The sequence below is a fragment of the Salmo salar genome, chromosome 22, assembly GCF_965601325.2.
Source record: "Salmo salar chromosome 22, fSalSal1, whole genome shotgun sequence".
Lineage (NCBI taxonomy): Eukaryota > Metazoa > Chordata > Actinopteri > Salmoniformes > Salmonidae > Salmo > Salmo salar.
Genome location: NC_138312.1, coordinates 4,140,001 through 4,164,334, shown reverse-complemented (window position 1 = coordinate 4,164,334; position 24,334 = coordinate 4,140,001). Strand labels below are relative to the sequence as shown.

General features: G+C 42.8%; 1 protein-coding gene across 9 annotated transcripts in view; it reads left to right on the top strand.

Moving 5' to 3' along the window:
- Positions 1-24,334, top strand: part of LOC106582632 (ATP-dependent chromatin remodeler CHD6) — a 117,080-nt gene that overhangs the window by 36,738 nt on the left and 56,008 nt on the right. For all 9 annotated transcript variants that reach the window (XR_001323356.3, XM_014165873.3, XM_014165874.3 and 6 more), the window contains 8 exons: positions 819-968; positions 14,361-14,426; positions 14,539-14,597; positions 15,696-15,813; positions 16,115-16,201; positions 16,363-16,497; positions 16,799-16,920; positions 21,079-21,322. Coding sequence is in view for 8 of the 9 variants with exons in the window: in XM_014165873.3 (XP_014021348.1) it covers positions 819-968; positions 14,361-14,426; positions 14,539-14,597; positions 15,696-15,813; positions 16,115-16,201; positions 16,363-16,497; positions 16,799-16,920; positions 21,079-21,322 (981 nt within the window). In the remaining variant the exon portion in view is untranslated. The remainder of the gene's footprint in view (positions 1-818; positions 969-14,360; positions 14,427-14,538; positions 14,598-15,695; positions 15,814-16,114; positions 16,202-16,362; positions 16,498-16,798; positions 16,921-21,078; positions 21,323-24,334) is intronic.

Here is a 24,334-nt window from a genome sequence, read left to right as displayed (position 1 = left end):
GTTGGAACCAAAAATCTCACATTTGGACTCATCAGACCAAAAGACAATTTCCACCAGTTTAATGTCTGTTGCTCGTGTTTCTTGGCCCAAGCAAGTCTCTTGTTTGTGTCCATTAGTAGTGGTTTCTTTACAACAATTTGACCATGAAGGCCTGATTCACGCAGTCTCCTCTGAACAGTTGATGTTGATGTCTGTTACTTGATCTTTGTAGCATTTATTTGGGCTGCAATTTCTGAGGCTGGGAACTCTAATGAACTTATCTTCTGCAGCAGAGGTAACGCTGGGTCTTCCTTTCCTGTGGTTATCCTCATGAAAGCCAATTTAATCATAGCGTTTGATGGGTTTTTGCGACTGCACTTAAAGAAACTTTCAAAGTTCTTGAACTTTTCCACATTGACTGACTTTCATGTCTTAAAGTAATGATGGACTGTCATTTTTCTTTGCTTAGTTGAGCTGTTCTTGCCATAATATAGACTTGGTATTTTACCAAATAGGGCTATATTCTGTATACCAATCCTACCTTGTCACCACACAACTGATTGGCTCAAAGAAAAACCAGTCGCAAAAACCATTGAGCGCTATGATGAAACTGGCTCTCATGAGGACCACCACAGGAAGGAAAACCACATTTTCTTTGGTTACTGCATGGTTCCATATGTGTTATTTCATAGTTTTTATTTCTTCACTGTTATTCTACAATGTAGAAAATAAAGAAAAACCCTTGAATGAGTAGGTGTCAACTGTTGACTGGTATGTGCAGTAGCTAATGTGCAGTAGCTAATGTCATGAAGGCACTTAGTGTAAACTCTCTCTCGTAGAAGCGTCGCTCGGGGCGACAGGTGAAGCGCAGGAAGTACAATGAGGACCTGGACTTCAAGGTGGTGGATGATGACGGGGAGACTATTGCCGTGCTGGGGACAGGCCGTATCCCTGCCCTCAACGCTGCCACTCTCACCTGGCAGGCTGAGGTAACCATCTCGTTCTTTTATCTTTGGCCATGTCCGAATATTCATACTAATTCTACTATCGCATAGCTATGTTTTATTTGGAGGGTCCGGGTTTTATGTAGAGGCCTCCAGGTTAACATGTGGGAGTAACGTGAGGTAGCTTCTGTACTTTCACTACTAGTAGGATTTACTTTTTCTAACGTCGAACGCAACTTCTTACTCAAAATGGCTCACAAACTGCGTCCCAAAGACAGTCTGAACGAAAACTCTCTGCTGGCAATGACTAAGATGGCGCCACCTATGGCGGAGATGACTAAGATGGCTGACAGCCCGCACCAGGCCTACCTGCCGACTTGGACAAACTACACATCATGATGGTCTCAGAACTCAAAGGGACAATAGACACTGCTTTGGTCCTGATATCAGCTACTCTAGATGGCGTTTGCAAGACCATCGACGGCCATGGCCAACGGATCATGAATGGTGAACAGCATCTGTCAGGCTACAATGACAGAATTGTTGCACTGGAGGAATGGTACACCATTGCTTGGGAACAAAAACAAGTTCCTCACCGACACCATAGACAAGTCTCCAAATTTCTCGCTGTTCAAATATTTACAGTTCATAAATATTGAAGACAGATCTAATGTCGTTAAATTCATGTCTAACATTTTCAGAGGTCCTGGGGCAAGAAGTTGTCCTCACCAGTTTTGGACCGGGTACATTGCATTGGCAAAGTATGTAATAGCCTGACGACTAAGCCAAGGTCGACGATTGTTAATTTCCACTACTATCAAGAATGTTTATATAATGACTAAATCAGTCAGCTGTTATTATTTTTTATTTTTACCCCCATGTCCCGCCAAACCGTGCTTCTTAACACCTGCTCGCTTAACCCAGAAACCAGCTGCACTGTGTCAGAAGAAGCACCGTTCAACTGACAACCGACGTGAGCTTTCATGCGCCCGGCCCGCCACAAGGAGTTGTTAGAGCGTGTGGAGCCAAGTAAACCCTCCCCTAACCTGGACGACGCTGGGAGAATTGTGCGGCACCCTATGGGACTGGGATCAAACCCCAGGCTGTAGTGACGCTGCAACACTGCGATGCAGTGCCTTAGACTGCTGCGCCACTCTGGAAGCTTTTTAAAGGCCGTGCTTTCAATTAAGATTACATTACAGGACATTAAACACCAAGTAATTCTTACGTTAGAATAAGTGATCACTTCAACGTATTTTTTTTTTTACCCTCTAGTATAATTTTTTTAAGCCAAAAACACTTGTCTTATTATTCTTTTGATCGCGCTACCATGTTGATTCTCTACACTTTCTAATATTCCTCTTCCTACAGTGCATTCGGAAAGTATTCAGACCCCTTGACTTTTTCCACATTTTGTTACGTTACAGCCTTAATCTAAAATGGATTAAATAAAACATTTTCCTCATCAGTCTACACACAATGCCCCATAATATCAAAGCGAATAGGTCTCGATTTTTTTGCAAATGTATTTAATAAAATAAATACCTTATTTACATAAGTATTCAGACTCGAAATTGAGCTCAGGTGCATCCTGTTTCCATTGATCATTCTTGATGTTTCTACAACTTGATTGAAGTCCACCTGTGGTAAATTCAATTGACTGGACATGAGTTGGAAAAGGCACACACCTGTCTATAATGTCCCACAGTTGATAGTGCATGTCAGAGAAAAAAATCAGGCCATGAGGTCGAAGGAATTGTACAAAGAGCTCTGAGACGACAAGATTGTCGAGGCACAGATCTGGGGAAAGGTACCAAAACATTTCTGCAGCGTTGAAGGTCCCCAAAAACTTATTGACCTCCATCATTCTTAAATGGAAGAAGCATGGAACCACCAATACTCTTCCTAGAGCTGGCCACCCGGCCAAACAGAGCAATCGGGGGAGAAGGGCCTTGATCAGGGAGGAGACCAAAACCCCGATGGTCACTCTGGGCTCCAGAGTTCCTCTGGAGATGGAGAACCTTCCAGAAGGACTACCATCTCTGCAGCACTCCACCAATCAGGCCTTTTATGGTAGAGTGGCTAGACGGAAGCCAGTCCTCAGTAAAAGGCAGGACAGCCCGCTTTGAGTTCGCCAAAAGACCTGAAAATAACTGTGCAGCAACGCTCCTCATCCAACCTGACAGAGCTTGAGAGGATCTGGAGAGAAGAATGGGAGTAACTCCCCAAATACAGGTGTGCCAAGCTTGTAGCGTCATACCCAAGAAGACTCGATGCTGTAATCCCTGCCAAAGGTTCTTCAACAATGTACTGAGTAAAGCATCTGAATACGTATGTGTTTTAGTTTTTTTTATACATTTGCAATAGCTTAACTTCGTCATTATGGAGTATTGTGTGTAGATTGATGAGGGAAAAAAATATTCAAATTCTACAGGCGAATGTCTGGCCATCTGTCAGTGAGCTGAAGTGCAGCTGGGTCATGCAGCAAGAAAATGATCCAAAACACAAAATCGAGTCTACATGAACGTGGTTAAAAATAAATACATTTGTAGTTTTGTAATGGACTTGAAACGAGCAGTTCATGCTTGAAAACACATTTTGCTGAGTTAACCTGTTAGGGCTAGGGGGCAGTATTGACACGGCTGGATAAAAAACATACCCGATTTAATCTGGTTACTACTCCTGCCCAGTAACTAGAATATGCATATACTTATTACATATGGATAGAAAACACCCTACATTTTCTAAAACTGTTTGAATGGTGTCTGTGAGTATAACAGAACTCAAATGGCAGGTCAAAACCTGAGAGATTCCTTTACAGGAAGTGGCCTGTCTGACCATTTCTTGAACTTCTTTTCCATCTCTATCATTTACTAAGGATCTCTGCTCTAACGTGACACTTCCCACGTCGTCCATAGGCGCTCAGAGCCCGGGAAAAAACAGAATGTCGTCATTCCAGCCCCAGGCTGAAACACATTATCGCCTTTCTCAAGTGGCCGATCAAGGGACACTGGGCTTAGGCGCGTGACCCGACTGCCCCCGCCTTTGGGATTTTTTCCTCTGTTTGCCGAAAAGGAGATTCCCTGTCGGAATATTATCGCTTTTCTACGAGAAAAATGTCGTAAAAATTGATTTTAAACAGCGGTTGACATGCTTCGAAGTACGGTAATGGAATATTTAGAAATCTTTTGTCACGAATTGCGCCATGCGCGCGACACTTCTTTACTATTTCGGATAGTGTCTGGAACGCACGAACAAAACGCCGCTATTCGGATATAACGATGGATTATTTTGGACCAAACCAACATTTGTTATTGAAGTAGCAGTCCTGGGTGTGCATTCTGACGAAGACAACAAAAGGTAATCAAACTTTTATAATAGTAAATATGATTATGGTGAGTGCTAAACTTGCCGGGTGTCTAAATAGCGAGCCCGTGATGCCTGGGCTATGTACTTAGAATATTGCAAAATGTGCTTTCACCAAAAAGCTATTTTAAAATCGGACATATCGAGTGCATAGAGGAGGTCTGTATCTATAATTCTTAAAATAATTGTTATGCTTTTTGTGAACGTTTATCGTGAGTAATTTAGTAAAATGTTAGCGAATTCCCCGGAAGTTTGCGGGGGGTATGCTAGTTCTGAACGTCACATGCTAATGTAAAAAGCTGGTTTTTGATATAAATATGAACTTGATTGAACAAAACATGCATGTATTGTATAACATAATGTCCTAGGGTTGTCATCTGATGAAGATCATCAAAGGTGAGTGCTGCATTTAGCTGTCTTCTGGGTTTTGGTGACATTATATGCTGGCTTGAAAAATGGGTGTCTGATTATTTCTGGCTTGGTACTCTGCTGACATAATCTAATGTTTTGCTTTCGTTGTAAAGCCTTTTTGAAATCGGACAGTGTGGTTAGATTAACGAGAGTCTTGTCTTTAAATAGCTGTAAAATAGTCATATGTTTGAGAAATTGAAGTAATAGGATTTTTAACGTTTTGAAAATCGCGCCACAGGCTGCCAGTGGCTGTTACGTAGGTGGGACGCAAGCGTCCCACCTAGCCCATAGAGGTTAAAGCGTTTCTGCATGCAAGAGGGGGGAAAAAATTCCTCAATGGTGATGTGAGAGACTGATCAACAACTACAGGAAGCATTTAGTTGCAGTCATTGCAGCTCAAGGAGGCACAACGAGTTATTGAGTGTAAGGGGGCAATTACTTTTTCACAAAGGGGAATTGGGTGTTGTAACTTTTTGTTAATTAATAAAATAAGTATCCTTTTTTATTTGTAAACCCTGGTTCCCTTTAACCTCTCTAGGGGGTGTGGGACACTACCGTCCCACCTGGCCAACATCCAGTGAAATTGCAGAGCACCAAATTCAAAAACAGAAATACTCATTATAAAAATGTATGAAACATACAAGTGTTATACATCGGTTTAAAGATTAACTTCTTGTTAATCCAACCACGGTGTCAGCTTTCAAAAAGGCTTTACGGCAAAAGCATACCATGCGACTATCTGAGAACAGCGCCCAGTAGACAAATCATTACAAACAGTTACCAGCCAAGTAGAGGAGTTACACAAGTCAGAAATAGTGATAAAATTAATCACTTACCTTTGAACTTCATATGGTTTCACTCACAAGACTCCCATTTACTCAATAAATGTTTGTTTTGTTCGATAAATTCCCTCTTTATATCCAAAAACCTCAGTTTTGTTCAGTAATCCACAGGCTCAAAGGCAGTCACAACAGACAGATGAAAAATTCGAAAAGTATCAGTAAAGTTCGTAGAAACATGTCAAACGATGTTTATAATCAATCCTAGGGTTGTTTTTAGTCATAATAATCAATAACATTTCAACCGGACAAAAGCTTCGTCAATATAAAAGGAAAACAAGAAAGGCATGCTCTCGGTCGCACGCATGAAAAACCTCTGACACTGCAGGGTCCACTCATTCAGACTGGTCTTACTCCCTCATTTTTCAGAATACATCATCATGAGAATGGTGAGGAATCAGCCCAGAACTACACAAGACGATCTTGTCAATGATCTCAAGGCAGCTGGGACCATGGTCACCAAGAAAACAATTGGTAAAACACTACGCCGTGAAGGACTGAAATCCTGCAGCGCCCGCAAGGTCCCCCTGCTCAAGAAAGCACATACATTCCCGTCTGAAGTTTGCCATTGAACATCTGAATGATTCAGAGGACAACTGGGTGACAGTGTTGTGGTCAGATGAGACCAAAATGGAGCTCTTTGGCATCAACTCAACTCGCCGTGTTTGGAGGAGGAATGCTGCCTATGACCCCAAGAACACCATGCCCACCGTCAAACATGGAGGTGGAAACATTATGATTTGGGGGTGTTTTTCTGCTAAGGGGACAGGACAACTTCACCGCATCAAAGGGACGATGGACGGGGCCATGTACCGTCAAATCTTGGGTGAGAACCTCCTTCCCTCAGCCAGGGCATAGAAAATGGGTCGTGGATGGGTATTCCAGCATGACAATGACCCAAAACACACGGCCAAGGCAACAAAGGAGTGGCTCAAGAAGAAGCACATTAAGGTCCTGGAGTGGCCTAGCCAGTCTCCAGACCTTAATCCCATAGAACATCTGTGGAGGGAGCTGAAGGTTCGAGTTGCCAAACGTCAGCCTCGAAACCTTAATGACTTGGAGAAGATCTGCAAAGAGGAGTGGGACAAAATCCCTCCTGAGATGTGTGCAAACCTGGTGACCAACTACAAGAAACGTCTGACCTCTGTGATTGCTAACAAGGGTTTTGCCACCAAGTACTAAGTCATGTTTTGCAGAGGAAGTCAAATACTTATTTCTCTCATTAAAATGCAAATCAATTTGTAACATTTTTGACATGCGTTTTTCTGGATTTTTTGTTGTTGTTATTCTGTCTCACTGTTCAAATAAACCTACCATTAAAATTATAGACTGATCATTTCTTTGTCAGTGGGCAAACGTACAAAATCAGCAGGGGATCAAATACTTTTTTCCCTCACTGTATTGGAGAGCTCTATATTTGTCTACACTCATTCAGCATTGTTCACTCCCTCTTAAGCCAGCCCAACCCATCTCTTTAAGGAATCAAATGTGAAGTCGTGCTAACAGTGAGAAGTGTAGGAAAGATTAAGACTAAAAGTGGTAAAAGTAGTAGCCTAGAGTAGGGAAAAAGTCCAGGTCAACAGAAAAAGTCCAAATGTAAAGATACTTCAGTCATTTTCTATTAAGGTAAAAGTCACCCAGTATAATACTACTTGAGTAAAAGTATTTTGTTTAAAAAATATTTAAGTAAATGGAATTGTTCTTGAGTATCAAAAGTATAAATCATTTCAAATTCCTTAATACAGATACTTTTTTTTTATTTTTATGGATAGCCAGGGGCACACCCCAACACTCAGACATAATTTACAAACGAAGCATTTGTGTTTAGTGAGTCTGTGGTATGTCACAAAATCATGTTACGACCACACAGATCAATATTAATTTTATATACAGTTGAAGTCGGATGTCTACATACACCTTAGCCAAAAAAACATTTCAACTCAGTTTTTAACAATTCCAGACATTTAATCCCAGTAAAAATTCCCTGTTTTAGGTCAGTTAGGATCACCACTTTATTTTAAGAATGTGACATTTCAGAATAATAGCAGAGTGATTTATTTCAGATTTTATTTTTTTAATCACATTCCCAGTGGGTCAGAAGTTTACATACACTCAATTAGTATTTGGTAGCGTTGCCTTTAAATTGTTTAACTTAGGTCAAACATTTCGGGTAGCCTTCCACAAGCTCCCCACAATAAGTTGGGTGAATTTTGGCCCATTCCTCCTTACAGAGCTGGTGTAACTGTGTCAGGTTTGTAGGTGTCCTTCCTCACACACGCTTTTTCAGTTCTGCCCACATATTTTCTGTAGGATTGAGGTCAGGTGATGTGATGGCCATTCCAATACCTTGACTTTGTTGTCCTTAAGCCATTTTGCCAGAACTTTGGAAGTATGCTTGGGGTCATTGTCCATTTGGAAGACCCATTTGTGACCAAGCTTTAACTTCCTGACTGATGTCTTGAGATGTTGCTTCAATATATCCACATAATTGTCCTTCCTCATGATGCCATGTATTTTGTGAAGTGCACCAGTCCCTCCTGCAGCAAAGCATCCCCACAACATGATGCTGCCTCCCCGTGCTTCACGGTTGGGATGGTGTTCTTTGGCTTGCAAGCCTCCCCCTTTTTCCTCCAAACATAACGATGGTCATTATGGCCAAACAGTTCTATTTTTGTTTTATCAGACCAGAGGGCATTTCTCAAAAGTACTATGTTGGTCCCCATGTGCAGCTGCAAACCGTAGTCTGGCTTTTTTTATGGTGGTTTTGGAGCAGTGGCTTTTTCCTTGCTGAGCGGCCTTTTCAGGTTTTGTTGATATAGGACTCGTTTTACTGTGTATATAGATGCTTTTGTACCTGTTTCCTCCAGCATCTTCACAAGGTCCTTTGCTGCTGTTCTGGGATTGATTTGCACTTTTCGCACCATCTCAAGGAGACAGAACGCGTCGCCTTCCTGAGTGGTATGACGACTGCTTGGTCTCATAATGTTTGTACTTGGTTACTATTCTTTGTACAGATGAATGTGGTACCTTCAGGCGTTTGGAAATTGCTCCCAAGGATGAACCAGACTTGTGGAGGTCTACAATTTTTTTCTGAGGTCTTGGTTGATTTCTTTTGATTTCCCATGATGTCAAGCAAAGAGGCACTGAGTTTGAAGGTAGTCCTTGAAATACTTCCACAGGTACACCTCCAATTGATTCAAATTATGTCAATTAGCCTATCAGTAGCTTCTAAAGCCATGACATCATTTTCTGGAATTTTCCAAGCTGTTAAAAGACACAATCAACTTAGTGTATGTAAACTTCTGACCCACTGGCATTGTGATACAGTGAATTTTAAGTGAAATTATCTGTAAACAATTGTTGGAAAAATTACTTGTCATGCACAAAGTAGATATCCTAACTGACTTGCCAATACATATCGTTTGTTAACAAGAAATGTGTGGAGTGGTTGAAAAACGATTTTTAATGACTCCACCCTAAGTGTATGTAATCTTCCCGACTTCAACTGTATCAATATTTTGCTAAGTCTTGCTAAGTGATTGGGTCTCTACAGAAGGTGTAAACAGTACAGCCAAATGGTTACTTGCATAGTAGCAATATCAGATGTGGTGTCAATATAAATAATGATAGTGAAAGACGTAGTTGTATACATACAGTCAATAATACAGTATATATTGTATGTTTGTTTATTCCATATGTAACTTTGTTGTATGTGTCAAACTGCTTTGCTTTATCTTGGCCAGATCGCAGTTGTAAATGAGAACTTGTTCTCAACTGGCCTACCTGGTAAAATAAAGGTAAAATAAATAAAAACAATCAGGGGTGAAGTGGCTGAGCAGCAGGATAAATAAAATAAAAAAATAGTAGCAGCAACGTATGGGGTGTGTGTGTGTGTGTGTGTTTGTTAAGAGAGAGTCATTTGCATAGAGGCAGTGCATGAGTGCTGATGACTGGTCAGTCCGAACCACGCTTGAACAAGTGAATTTGTGTTCGGAGAGCCTGTTTCTGTGCTGCCCTTGATTTTGGTGCAGGGCATGTGAAGTCCATAGCCTCTTTGGCGCAAAACTCCCTGATCTTCTCAAAAAGATGAGTTTGTTTAGCTGTGTCCAGTCCAGGTGGCGCTTGTACAGGCAGACCATCTATGGGAGGAGGGATGTCAGCGTTGCGCAGCAGCTGAAACCTGGTCCTGACTGAGTCTGAACGCTCCTTGGCGACAACACCAGGCTCCAGAGCATTGAAGCTGTAAAACAGGAAATGACAACAAAACTATTGAAGACATTACAACCTTGCACAAAATCAATTCACCTCCCAGGTTTAGATAAGAAGACTAACCTCATACAATGCAATTAAAATGATATTCACCTGAAGTGCTGTTACTGCTTGATGAGGCCGAAGCACCAGTCGGGGGCAAACTTGGTGTGGTCTGTGATCAGGAAGTGAAGGTCCAGACTGTGGTGGAGCTTGTGCATGGTCCACCAGGCACAATACCAGAGTGCAAACTTGTTCTTGTTTTGGCGACTGCCGTTATCAGAATTAAGGTCCACACGTGTTTCCCCAACTCCATATTTGCTGAAGAAATGGCGCATGTAGTTGATGACTGCGCTGCTGCCTTTGCTGGATGACAGACCTTCATCAATCAAGTAGTTGACTTGTGGTATTCCTTCACAGCAGACACCAAATAAGCCAAACTTGCGAGAAGTTAAAAAGTAGATTTGACCTGGCTGCATAGGGTCAGAAGGATAGTGCACCTGCAAACAACAAAAGAACATTAAGATAAATTACAATTAATTGTCTCACCCATGTCAATCTGCCTTTACACTGCTCAGTGAAAAGTATTTGCCTGCCTCCCGTATTATATATATATATATATATATATATATATATATATATATATATATATATATATATATATATATATATATATATATATATATACATACACCAGGCTCCAGAGCATTGAGTATATGTGTGTGTATAAACTCAGCAAAAAAAGAAACGTCCCTTTTTTCCGGACCCTGTCTTTCAAAGATCTTTCGTAAAAATCCATGTAACTTAACAGATCTTCATTGTGAAGGGTTTGAACACTGTTACCCATAAACAATTCATGAACGTGCACCTGTGGAACGGTCGTTAAGACACTAACAGCTTCCAGACGGTAGGCAATTAAGGTCACAGTTATGATAACTTAGGACACTAAAGAGGCCTTTCTACTGACTCTGAAAAACACCAAAAGAAGATGCCCAGGTCCCTGCTCATCTGCGTGAATGTGCTTTAGGCATGCTGCAAGGAGACATGAAGACTGCAGATGTGGCCAGGGCAATAAATTGCAATGTCCGTACAGCACTACAGGGCGAGAAGACGGACAGTTGATCATCCTCGCATTGGCAGACCACGTGTAACACCTGCACAGGATCGGTACATCCGAACATCACACCTGCGGGACAGGTACAGGATGGCAACAACAACTGCCCGAGTTACACCAGGAGGAACGCACAATCCCTCCATCAGTGCTCATACTGCCCGCAATAGGCTGAGAGAGACTGGACTGAGGGCTTGTAGGCCTGTTACATTTACATTTAAGTCATTTAGCAGACGCTCTTATCCAGAGCGACTTACAAAATGGTGCATTCACCTTATGATATCCAGTGGAACAACCACTTTACAATAGTGCATCTAAATCTTTTAAGGGGGGGTTAGAAGGATTACTTTATCCTATCCTAGGTATTCCTTAAAGAGGTGGGGTTTCAGGTGTCTCCGGAAGGTGGTGATTGACTCCGCTGTCCTGGCGTCGTGAGGGAGCTTGTTCCACCATTGGGGTGCCAGAGCAGCGAACAGTTTTGACTGGGCTGAGCGGGAACTGTGCTTCCTCAGAGGTAGGGGGGCCAGCAGGCCAGTGGTGGATGAACGCAGTGCCCTTGTTTGGGTGTAGGGCCTGATCAGAGCCTGAAGGTATGGAGGTGCCGTTCCCTTCACAGCTCCGTAGGCAATCACCATGGTCTTGTAGCGGATGCGAGCTTCAACTGGAAGCCAGTGGAGAGAGCGGAGGAGCGGGGTGACGTGAGAGAACTTGGGAAGGTTGAACACCAGACGGGCTGCGGCGTTCTGGATGAGTTGTAGGGGTTTAATGGCACAGGCAGGGAGTCCAGCCAACAGCGAGTTGCAGTAATCCAGACGGGAGATGACAAGTGCCTGGATTAGGACCTGCGCCGCTTCCTGTGTGAGGCAGGGTCATACTCTGCGAATGTTGTAGAGCATGAACCTACAGGATCGGGTCACCATCTTGATGTTAGTGGAGAACGACAGGGTGTTGTAAGGCAGGTCTTCACCAGACATCACCAGCAACAACGTCGCCTATGGGTACAAACCCACAATCGCTGGACCAGACAGGACTAGCAAAAAGTGCTCTTCACTGACGAGTCGCGGTTTTCTCTCACCAGGGGTGATGGTCGGATTCGCGTTTATCGTTGAAGGAATGAGCGTTACACCGAGTCCTGTACTCTGGAGAGAGATCGATTTGGAGGTGGAGGGTCTGTCATGGTCTGGGGTGGTTTGTCATAGCATCATCGGACTCAGCTTGTTGTCATTGCAGGCAATCTCAATGCTGTGCGTTACAGGGAAGACATCCTCCTCCCTCATGTGGTACCCTTCCTGCAGGCTCATCCTGACATGACCCTCCAGCATGACAATGCCACCAGCCATACTTCTCGTTCTGTGTGTGATTTCCTGCAAGACAGGAATGTCAGTGTTCTGCCATGGCCAGCGAAGAGCCCGGATCTCAATCCCATTGAGCACATCTGGGACCTGTTGGATCGGAGGGTGAGGGCATGGGTGTTTTACAAAGCATGCAGAGTCCTCAGTTCCCCCCTTGGTGGAAGAGTGGAGTAACATCTCACAGCAAGAACTGGCAGATCTGGTGCAGTCCATGAGGAGGAGATGCACTGCAGTACTTAGTATCTGGTGTGGCCACCAGCTGCATTGACCCCCCCCCCCCACCCCCCCCCCCCTGTTGTTCAGGGACACATTATTCAATTTCTGTTAGTCACATGTCTGTGGAACTTGTTCAGTTTGTCTCAGTTGTTGAATCTTGTTATGTTAACCTGTCTGGGAAACGTGGGACGCTTGTCAACAGCCAGTGGAATCGTGTCGCGCGAAATACAAATACCTCATAAATGCTATAACTTCAGTTTCTCAAACATATGACTATTTTACACCATTTTATAGATACACCTCTCCTGAATCGAACCACGTTGTCCGATTTTCAAAAAGGCTTTACAGCAAAAGGAAAACATTAGATTATGTTAGGAGAGTACCCTGCCAAAAACAAATCACACTGCCATTTTCAAAGCAACTAGCATGCATCAGAAATACCCAAAACACAGCTAAATGCAAAACTAACCTTTTGACAGTTTTCATCAGATAACACTCCTAGGACATCATGTTACACAATAGATGCATTTTTTGTTCGATAAAGTTCATATTTATATATAAAAACAGCATTTTACATCGGCGCGTAACGTTAGGAAAAAATGTAACCTCTAATGCTTCCGGTGAATCATCGCTACAATTTAGTAAATTACTATTCGAAAACATTGTTAAAATGTAATATTGTCATTCAAAGAATTATAGATTAACATCTCGTGAATGCAACCGCATTGCCAGATTTAAAAATAACTTTACTGGGAAATCACACTTTGCAATAAACAACATGGTATGCTCAGAAAAATAGGCTAGGCGATACATGTTAGCGCCATCTTGGAACCATCTAAAATCAAATATACTATTGTAAATATTCCCTTACCTTTGATTATCTTCATCAGAAGGCACTTCCAGGTATCCCAGGTCCACAACAAATGTAGTTTTGTTCTAAAAAGTTAATAACTTATGTCCCAATAGTTCCTTCTTGTTTGCGCGTTCCGAAGGCTACTCATAATGTACGAGGCGCGCTGGACTTGTCGTCACGAATGTGCAAAAAATATATATTTACGTTCATTCAAACATGTCAAACGTTGTATAACACATCTTTAGGGCCTTTTTCAACCAGAGCTTCAATAATATTCAAGGCGGACGATTGCATTGTCTTACTAAACGTTTCGGAACAAAAGGGTTCCCATGGGCGCCCGCGTCATAGTAGTAATGGCACTCCCTCTATGACCAACATTCCAAGCCTGTCTTTCGGTCAGTTTGTACCATAGAAGACTCAAACCACTTTGTAAAGACTGTTGACATCTAGTGGAAGCCTTAGGAAGTGCTCAATGATTAATAAGTCCCTGTGTGTTTCAATGGAAAAGGCTTGAAAGTGATTCCACACATCAGATTTCCACTTCCTGTTAGGATTTGTCTCAGGGTTTTGACTGCCATATGAGTTCTGTTATACTCACAGACACCATTCAAACAGTTTTAGAAACTTTAGAGTGTTTTCTATCCAAATCTACTAATTATATGCATATTCTCGTTACTGGGCAGGAGTAGTAACCAGATTAAATCGGGTAAGTTTTTTATCCGGCCGTGCAAATACTGCCCCCTATACCCAACAGGTTAATCCAAATATTTACACATGTTAAGTTTGCTGAAAATCAACCCAGGTGAGAGGACGTTTCTTTTTTTGCTGAGTTTATATCTATCCATCTTTCTATGTCCTTCATCAGTATAAAGGAGGAAATGTTGCTGACTTGTTGAGTAAAATCAAAGCTGTAATGCATCCTGATGTCTTTGCTTGCTGGTTCAGTGTCCTCAGTAAGCCCAAGCACACTCTTTTTTTTTTTTTTTTTTTTTTACCTTGTGTGAGTTTTTTACCTTGTGCCCCCTCTCCCCCTTGCCGCAGGAGCCCCCTGAAGATGAGGCAAACATTATTGAGAAAATCCTGTCGGTTCGAACTGTGAAGAAAGAGGTATGCCGCCTGACATAAACACACACACACACACACACACACACACACACTAGCAACAAGGTGTTCATGGATTAGATTATTTGATGTTTTTTTTTTGTCCTCTTCTTTTGAGGCGTCCCCCGAGGATACAACTGAGGAGTCGGAGGAGTTCTATGTCAAGTACAGAAATTTGTAAGTGTGCTTACAGTAGCTAGGTGGAAGACCCCAGTAACATTGGTCTCTTTGATAACAGATGATCTGTCAACAGACAGTCATGTTAGAGCGCTCAAGGTTTTCATAGCTGCACACTTCAAAATGAGCATTTTCTCATGTTTAGCTGTGTTCAATGTATTTCTATGTTCTTAAATCCGCCACTTGATGTTTTTATACTGTGGGATTGCTTTTTAACCCCTAAGAGTCTACACTGTGGACAGGGGGGTCTACTAAGCTAACATATGGATTGTTTTAAGATAGTCATTCCGTGGATACTTTTTCTATTTGATTTTGAAATGTAGGACCCATGTAGGTATAAAAAAAAGACCTACAAATTATTTGATGAAACATTGAATTTGGCCTTACTGCAATTAGCCCATACAACTGCATTGAAGATTGCATTCATACATGGGAAAACGGATAGTAAAAGAAATCAAAAGGAAGTATGTTTTGAAGTGTCTGTCATACTGTATATCTGAGAGATATAAGAAAGCTCAGGAAATGTATACAGTACAGTCAAAAATTTGGACACCTACTCCAGGGTTTTTCTTGATTTTTACTATTTTCTACATTGTAGAATAATAGTGAAGATATGGACTTGATATTTTACCAAATAGGGCTATCTTCTGTATACTATCCCTACCTTGTCACAACACAAATGACGCTCAAACGCATTAATAAGGAAAGAAATTCCACAAATTAACTTGTAACAAGGCACACCTGTTAATTGAAATGCATTCCAGGTGACTACCTCATGAAGCTGATTGAGAGAATGCCAAGAGTGTGCAAAGCTGTCATCAAGGCAAAGTGTGGCTACTTTTGAAAAATCTTGTTTAACACTTTTTTTGGTTACTACATGATTCCATGTGTATTATTTCATAGTTGTGATGTCTTCACTTTTAATCTACAATGTACAAAATATTAAAAATAAAGAAAAACCCTTGAATGAGTAGGTGTGTCCAAACTGCTTTTGCACCCTTTTGCCTAATTACTCTCATTTCAATAAAGTGGAAGGTCAGTGTACCCCTTTTACCCTTGACTATTTTAATTGAACCATCCTACCAATTTTGCTCACAGCTCCTACCTGCATTGTAAATGGGCGACATTGGAGGAGTTGGAGAAGGACCCTCGCATCCAGCAAAAAATCAAGCGATTCAGGACTAAGCATGCCCAAATGAAGCACATATTCGTTGAGGTGAGGCTACTCTTACATTCTTCTGACATAATTTCATGATATTATGTATATAAAAATTATTTGTTTTTATGTCATGAAAATGTACTGTATGGCTAAGCTGCAACTGTGGATTTTATTTGTAGTGGTGTACATCTGTATTTAGCATCAAACATATATTTCGTTTTCTGCGAAGTACAAATGTACACCAATACAAATAAAAAAAACTGTCCCAGTGTAGCCATTCAATACATTTTCATATGACATAAAAAAAGATGCATATCACATGAAAAGGATGATATTGATTGTCTACTCCTCCATGTAGCCGAATGAAGACCTCTTTAACCCTGACTACATAGAAGTGGATAGAGTTCTGGAGGTGGCCATCACTACAGACACAGAGACAGGAGAGGTGAGACGGGGAAAGCCAGTTGCTCACCACCAGTGTGGGGCGTTTGTCTGTTCGGACCCACGTGCATCTGACTGACTCACTGGCTAATTCTGGGTGTCTGACTCATTGACTGTCACTATGTCTCGCTGTGTGCGCGTGCGTGCATGTGTGTGTGTTTACAGGAAGTGACACACTACTTGGTGAAGTGGTGCTCCCTGTCCTATGAGGAGGCTACATGGGAGCTTCAGGAAGATGTGGACCCGGTGAAGATTCGGGAGTTTGAGGAGATCAAGAGAATCCCTGAATTCAAATTTGTGGTGAGTGGGAAAGAGTAACTCCTTCCCCTGTAATTTACAACATTTGTTCCTTTGTTTAAAAATGAAATTAACAATCAGCAATGTGTCTGAATTGTGTGTTCTGTTTTTGAAGAGTAGCTTTTCATGTGTCTGTGTGTGATTATGAGAGTTGGTCAGGTATTCTGTGCATTTGTGGGCGTGCGCAGTACGTGTACCGGTCCAGTCGACCTCAATGTGTGTGTGATGCTGTTATTTGAGATTGCCAATCTGTGTGTGTGTGTGTGTGTGTGTGTGTGTGTGTGCGCGTGTGCACTCTGAGTAGGAAAGACCTCAGCCAGACAAGTGGCAGAAGCTGGACAAATCCAAAGACTATCGAAACGGGAACCAGCTGAGAGAGTACCAGCTGGAGGGCATGAACTGGCTGCTCTTCAACTGGTACAACAGGTAGGAAACCTGCCACTCCTCCTCCCCCAAATCTATACATAGTCCCCCCCACGAATAGTAGACTTACTGCTCAGGTAGTAATCCACCACTAAACACTTCTCGTAGATAAACTATCTGAAACATACATGAGCACACCAGCTGTTCTGGAAGACTGTGATCACGCTCTTCGCAGCCAATGTGATTAAGACCTTTAAACAGGTCAACATACACAAGGCCGCAGGGCCAGACGGATTCCCAGGACGTGTACTGCGAGCATGCGCTGACCAACTGGCAAGTGTCTTCACTGACATTTTCAACCTCTCCCTGTCCGAGTCTGTAATACCAACATGTTTTAAGCAAACCACTATAGTGCCTGTGCCAAAGAACACTAAGGTAACCTGCTTAAATGACTACCGACCCGTAGCACTCACATCTAGCCATGAAGTGCTTTGAAAGGTTGGTCATGGCTCACAACACCATCATCCCAGAAACCCTAGACCACTCCAATTTGTCCACAACAGATCCACAGATGCAATCTCTATTGCACTCCACACTGCCCTTTCTCACCTGGACAAAAGGAACACATGTGGGAATGTTATTAATTGACTACAGCTCAGCGTTCAACACCATAGTGCCCTCAAAGCTCATCAATAAGCTAAGGACCCTGGGACTAAACACCTCCCTCTGCAACTGACTGACTTCCTGACGGGCCTCCCCCAGGTGGCAAGGGTAGATAACAACACATCCGCCACGCTGATCCTCAACACAGGGGCCCCTCAGGGATGTGTGCTCAGTCCCCTCCTGTACTCCCTGTTCACTCATGACTGCACGGCCATGCACGACTCCAACACCATCGTTACATTTGCAGATGACACAACAGTGGTAGGCCTGATCAACGACGAGACCACCTATAGGGAGGTCAGAGACCTGGCTGTGTGGTGCCAGGACAACAACCTCTCCCTCAACGTGATCAAGACAAATGAGATGATTGTGGACTACAGGAAAAAGAGGACCAAGCCCGCCCCCATTGTCATCGACGGGGCTCCAGTGGAGGAGGTTGAGAGCTTCAAGTTCCTTGGTGTCCACATCATCAACAAATTAACATGGTCCAAGCACACCAAGACAGTTGTGAATAGGGCACAACCAAACCTATTCCCCCTCAGGATTTGGCATGGGTCCTCAGATCCTCAAAAGGTTCTACAGCTGCACCATCGAGAGCATTATGACTGGTTGCACCACTGCCTGGTATAGCAACTGCTCGGCCTCCGACCGCAAGGCACTACAGAGGGTAGTGTGAACGGCCCAGTACATCACTGGGGCCAAGCTTCCTGCCATCCAGGACCTCTATACCAGGTGGTGTCAGAGGAAGGCCCTAAAAATTGTCAAAGACTCCAGCCACCCTAGTCATAGACTGTCCTCTCTCCTACCACACGGCAAGCTGTACCGGTGCGCCAAGTCTAGGTGCAAAAGGCTTCTAAACGGCTTCTACCCCCAAGCCAAAAGACTCCTGAACATCTAGTCAAATGGCTGCCCAGACTATTTGCATTGCCCCCCCCCCCCCCCTTACACCACTGCTAATCTCTGTAGCAATCTATGCGTAGTCACTTTAATAACTCTACCTACATGTACATACTACCTCAACTAACCGGTGCCGCCACACATCGACTGTGTACCGGTACCCCCCAGTAGATAGTCTCGCTATTGTTATTTTACTGCTGCTCTTTAATTACATGTTACTTTTATCTCTTCTTATCCATATATTTTTTTAACTGCGTTGTTGGTTAGGGGCTCATAAGTAAGCATTTCACTGTAAGGTCTGTTGTATTCGTCACGTGTGACTAACAAAATTTGATGTGTGAGGTACTGTACTGGCCCTGAAATACGTATTTCTAAGGTTTTGATCAGTCACTATGGTCAAATAGTTTGCCATGGTGTACTGTCAATTTGGGGCCAGATAGCACTGCAATTTTCTTTGTGGTTGTGTTTCCCAATAGGTAATGTAGTTTTGTTTTGACTTTGTTGTCATTTGGTTTATTCTGATTGATTGGCTGTTCTGGTCCTGAGGCTTCAGTGTGTTCGTTGAACAGGTTTGTGAACTCAGCCCCAGGACCAGCTGGATGAGTGGACTCTTGTCTTTGCTCAGATCTTGCATTGCAGGGCTTGGTAATGATATGAGAGTGGATCACTGTATTTTTATTACTAGTGGATATTGGCCTAAATTTCCTCTGGACATGTAGGAGAATCTTCTAGAACTCTGCATGCAGGGTTAAAATGGGGTGTTTGTCCCATCATGTGAAATCTTGTTTTGCAAGTGAACCCCACAGCTCACTGCCATTAAGTGCAATTGGTTCATTGACACATTCAATTTGTTTTAGCCAAATTTCCAATTTTAATTCATTTTTAATGGTGTATAATACCCTGCGCTCATTCACCTCATTTAGGCGTCCAGTTGAGTTTATTTTTAAACCGAAGTAATTGTAGTGTGTGCAATACTTTATATATTTGTAGCAATTGAGATCTTTGGTCTAATTCCCTGAGATCTGGATCTTCTCTGGAAAATCAATATTTTACTGCCAAGGTCCAGGTCTGGCAGTACTGCTCTAGCAGGTCCCGGCTCTGATATAGGCCATGTGCTGTGGCTGACAGGAGGCACAGGTTATCTGCAAAGAGCAGGCATTTAACCTCTGAATTGTGGAGGCAAACACAGGGGCTGAGGATTTTTCTAGAATAGTGGCCAATTCTTTGATGTAAATGTTGAGGAGCGTGGTGCTCAACCCTGTCGAAGGCCCCGCCCCTGGTTAAAGAATTCTGTCATTTTCTTACCAATTTTGATGCTGCACGTATTGCAAGTATACTTTTATTTAATTATGTCATATGTTTTACCCCCTAAACCACTTTAAATAAATTTGTAGAACAGTCCTCTATGCCAAATAGAATCAAATGCTTTTTGGAAGTCGATAAAGAAAGCGTATATTTTTGTGGAGTTCTTTATCTATCAGGGTATGTAGGGTGTAAAATATGATCGATCGTGCAATGTTTTTGGTACAAATCCAATTTGGCTTTTACTCACTGCATTGTGCTTACTAACCTTTTCACGTGTGAGTTCCAAATAGCTCTAACAGTTGCCCCAGTCTGAGTTATTGTTTTATGCGCATGATATCAGAATACACTCACTGTTCCAAAATGTGATTGTTACGCAACAGGACAGTTAACACGCGCTGCCCTCAAACCAAGACACACGCTACCTGCTAATTATCTCTAGACTATATTTCAACTTGTGTGTTCCGCCTCATTAATTCACATAGAATGTAGCCTATTTCACTGTTTGCGGATAATTTGTTTGAAGCTTTACTGGACCAGACAAACTTCCCTCTTCAATGAGAGCCCAAGCACCTCCCCATTGTTACCCCAGATCAAGTATGCAGATATTTGCACGGTCTAGCACAAACTTTTTCCCCCTGGCACATTTTCTGGCTGGCACCCGCATTGCCTTGATTGCTGTTTTCCTTACAAATAATAACATTGGACATGTGAGTTCCAATCAAAGTAAGTGCCTTATTTTCTGTATATCGTGTTGTCGTTTCTGTTGTAGCATACCGTATTTACTGTTTTATTTACACAATTTCAAGTACTGGTGACAAATTATGCATTCTGATTCTTGCATAGTTTGTAATGGACATGTGTGTAAAATACTTTTTTGAATGTTGAAGTTTAGAACTCTTACATTATAATACTATTAAAATGTAATCTGTCAAGTTTGAAATGGGGGGGATGATATCTTCTGGTGCGGTGGTGGATTAACTTTGCACTGCTAACCTGTGAAATATTTGCATCCAAAACATCAGATACCTCCATGACATGTTGTCAATCTGTGCAGCCTGGATTGTAAACAGGTGGGCTTCTTGGGAAGGTGCTGGGGACTGGGTTTGGCAGAGGCTTCATGACAGTTGGTACTTATTTGTTACTTCCGTTCAGTACAGATTTGAAAACCTCAGCCCCCCAAAATCAAACCGAGTTGGCTGGCAGGCACACATGAGATTTGGTTCTAGGTTCGGAGATTAGCTCTGCTCTCCCTCAGCAGGCCACTGATTGTCACCCCTCACCTCCTTTTTGTTTTCTTTGATGAAAATATTTTTGTGTGTTTGACATCACCATGTTTTCCCGACTCTTCCAATACAGGAAGAACTGCATCCTGGCTGACGAGATGGGCCTGGGGAAGACCATCCAGTCCATCACCTTCCTCTTTGAGATGTTTTCCATGGGCCTGCGGGGACCCTTCCTCATCATCGCCCCCCTTTCCACCATCACCAACTGGGAGAGGGAGTTCCGCACCTGGACTGAGATCAACGTCATTGTCTACCACGGCAGCCAGATCAGCCGCCAGATGATCCACCAGTATGAGATGTACCACAAGGACCAGCAGGTGAGCCAACATGGTCTGTGTGTGTGAGACAGTAGGCAGCTGCGAGATGTAGCACAAGGCCCAGCAGGTGAGACAATGGTGGGTGCATGTGTGAGGGTATGTGTGGATGTGAGACTATGCTGAGCAGATGCAGTGTGTGCATGCCTACTAAAATGCCAAGGTTCCTGAGGTGAGCCATTGAATGTGTATGTATGAAATTGCACCACTGTGTACGTGTGTTTGAATCTACACAAGATATGCAGATGTAATGTGTGTTTTTTTTCCTATGGGTTGAACAGAAGCTGTGTGTATGTATGAATCTTCAGAAGACAAAAGGGTGAGCCATTGCTTGTCTGCTGGATGTACAGTGCCTTTGGAAAGTATTCATACCCCTTGACTTTTTGTAAATTTTGTTACGTTACAGCCTTATTCTAGAATGGACCATATTTTGATTTTTCTCCCCCTCATCAGTTCTACACACAATACCCCACAATGACAAAAAATAAAACATGCAAATGTATTACAAATAAACATATATCACATTTACATAAGTATTCAGACCCTTTACTCAGTACTTTGTTGAAGCACCTTTGGCTGCGATTACAGCCTCGAGTCTTGGGTATGATGCTACAAACTTGGCACACCTGTATTTGGGGAGTTTATCCCATACTTTTCTGCAGATCCTCTCAAGCTCTGTCAGGTTGGATGGGGATCGTCTCTGCACAGCTATTTTCAGGTCTCTCAAGAGATGTTCGATTGGGTTCAAGTCCAGGCTTTGGCTGGGCCACTCAAGGACATTCAGAGATTTGTCCAGAAGCCAGGGTCATTGTCCTGTTGGAAGGTGAACCTTCGCCCTAGTCTGAGGTCCTTGGCGCTCTGGAGCAGGTTTTCATCAAGGATCTCTGTACTTTGCTCCATTGATCTTTCCCTCGATCCTGACTAGTCTCCCAGTCCCCGCCACCGAAAAACATCCCCACAGCATGATGCTGCCACTACCGTGCTTCACCGTAGGGATGGTGCCAGGTTTAATCCAGACATGATGCTTGGAATCAGGCCAAAGAGTCTTGTTTCTCATGGCAAACTCCAAGCGGGCTGTCATGTGACTTTTACTGAGGAGTGGCTTCAGTCTGGCCACTCTAATGGCCTGATAGGTGGAGTGCTGCAGAGATGGTTGTCGTTCTGGAAGGATCTCCACAGACGAACTCTGGAGCTCTGTCAGTGACCATAGGGTTCTTCGTCACCTCCCTGACCAATGCCCTCCTGATTGCTCAGTTTGGCTAGAACTGTGTTGTTGGGGACCTTGAATGCCGCAGACATTTTCTTGGTACCCTTCCCCAGATCTGTGCCTCGACACAATCCTGTCTCGGTGTTCTACGGACGATTCCTTCGACGTCATGGCTCGGTTTTTGCTCTGACATGCACTGTCAAGCTGTGGGACCTTATATAGACAGGTGTGTGCCTTTTTTCCAAATCTTGTCCAATCAATTGAATTTACCACAGGTGGACTCCAAGTTGTAGAAACATCTCAAGGATGATCAATGGAAACAGGAGGCACCTGAGCTCAGTTTTGAGTCTCATAGCAAAGGGTTGGAGTATTTATGCAATAAAACCTGTTTTCGCTTCGTCGTTATGGGGTATTTTGTGTAGATTGAGGGGGAAAAAATTGATTTAATCCATTTTATAATGTAATTTCTATTTTACCTTTTATTTAACTAGGCAAGTCAGTTAAGAACAAATTCTTGTTTGCAATGACAGCCTAGGAACAGTGGGTTAACTTCCTTGTTCAGGGCAGAATGACAGATTTTTACTTTGTCAGCTCGGGGATTCGATCTTGCAAACTTTCGGTTACTAGTCCACCGCTGTAACGCTCTAAACAAAATGTGGGAAAAGTCGAGGGGTCTGAATACTTTCCGAATGCGCTGTACTTCCGTTCATTTTTTAAACTGGTATGGGGACCTTCAGGCTTGTGGGCATCCTAGAGCAAAACAACCAACTTGTTCATGCAAGACTTACCTTTCTGCAGAGGTGTCATATTAGTGTATAGCCCAAACTGTTCGGACGCTACAGATCGGCTGTACTGACTTCAGACGAGTCCCAAGACGCTTGTGGGGGTCGTAGCACAAAATGGAGAACACCATCTTGTTTATGAGAGTCTCATCTTTGGTTTGTGGACAAATGTTCAGACACTAAAGAAGTTTGTGAGAAGACCGATTTTCGGGATGTCTCATGGTCTGACAAACACCGCTCCTAGCTCTGCCACCTTTCACCACAGATGCGCAAGTGCGGCATTGGCTGATGCGGTAGATTTGAGAAGCATCCAATGCAAGCAAATACATATCTCTAGCTTAAACTGACTGATTTTGATGGGGATTTTTTTATTATGCTAAGTAGATTCCCGTGGGGCCGCGGACATCGACTAGGGGTTTAAACCCAGACTTGGACCACACACCCTCTCTACCAAATAGCTGTCAGGAGAAGTCAAATATTGATTGCTTTGCAACTCTCGCAGTTAGTAACTGATTCCTTCCATACCACTCATTCGTCTTGTAGTGTAATGTTCATTTCCAATGGCCATCTTCACTGTCACTTTCCAACCTCGTTGAGGATGGCTCATTGTCAGGCTCAAATTTGCCCTGATGGCCACCAATTTTTCAACCCTTGTATTGGTCCGCCTGTTGCGTGCATGTGTGTGTGTTCCCAAACAAGGACTAGGCAAGGTGCAGTAGATGGTGTAAAATACAGGATATACATGTGATATGAGTAATGTAAGATATGTAAACATTATTAAAGTGGCATTGTTTTAAAGTCACTAGTGATCCATTTATTAAAGTGTCCAGTGATTGGGTCTCAATACAGTATTTACATGTGATATGAGTAATGTAGGATATGTAGACATTATTAAAGTGTTATTGTTTAAAGTGACTAGTGATCCATTTATTAAAGTTTCCAGTGATGTGGGTCTCAATGTAGGTAGCAGCCTCTCTGAGTTAGTGATTACTGTTTAGCAGTCTGATGGCCTTGAGATAGAAGCTG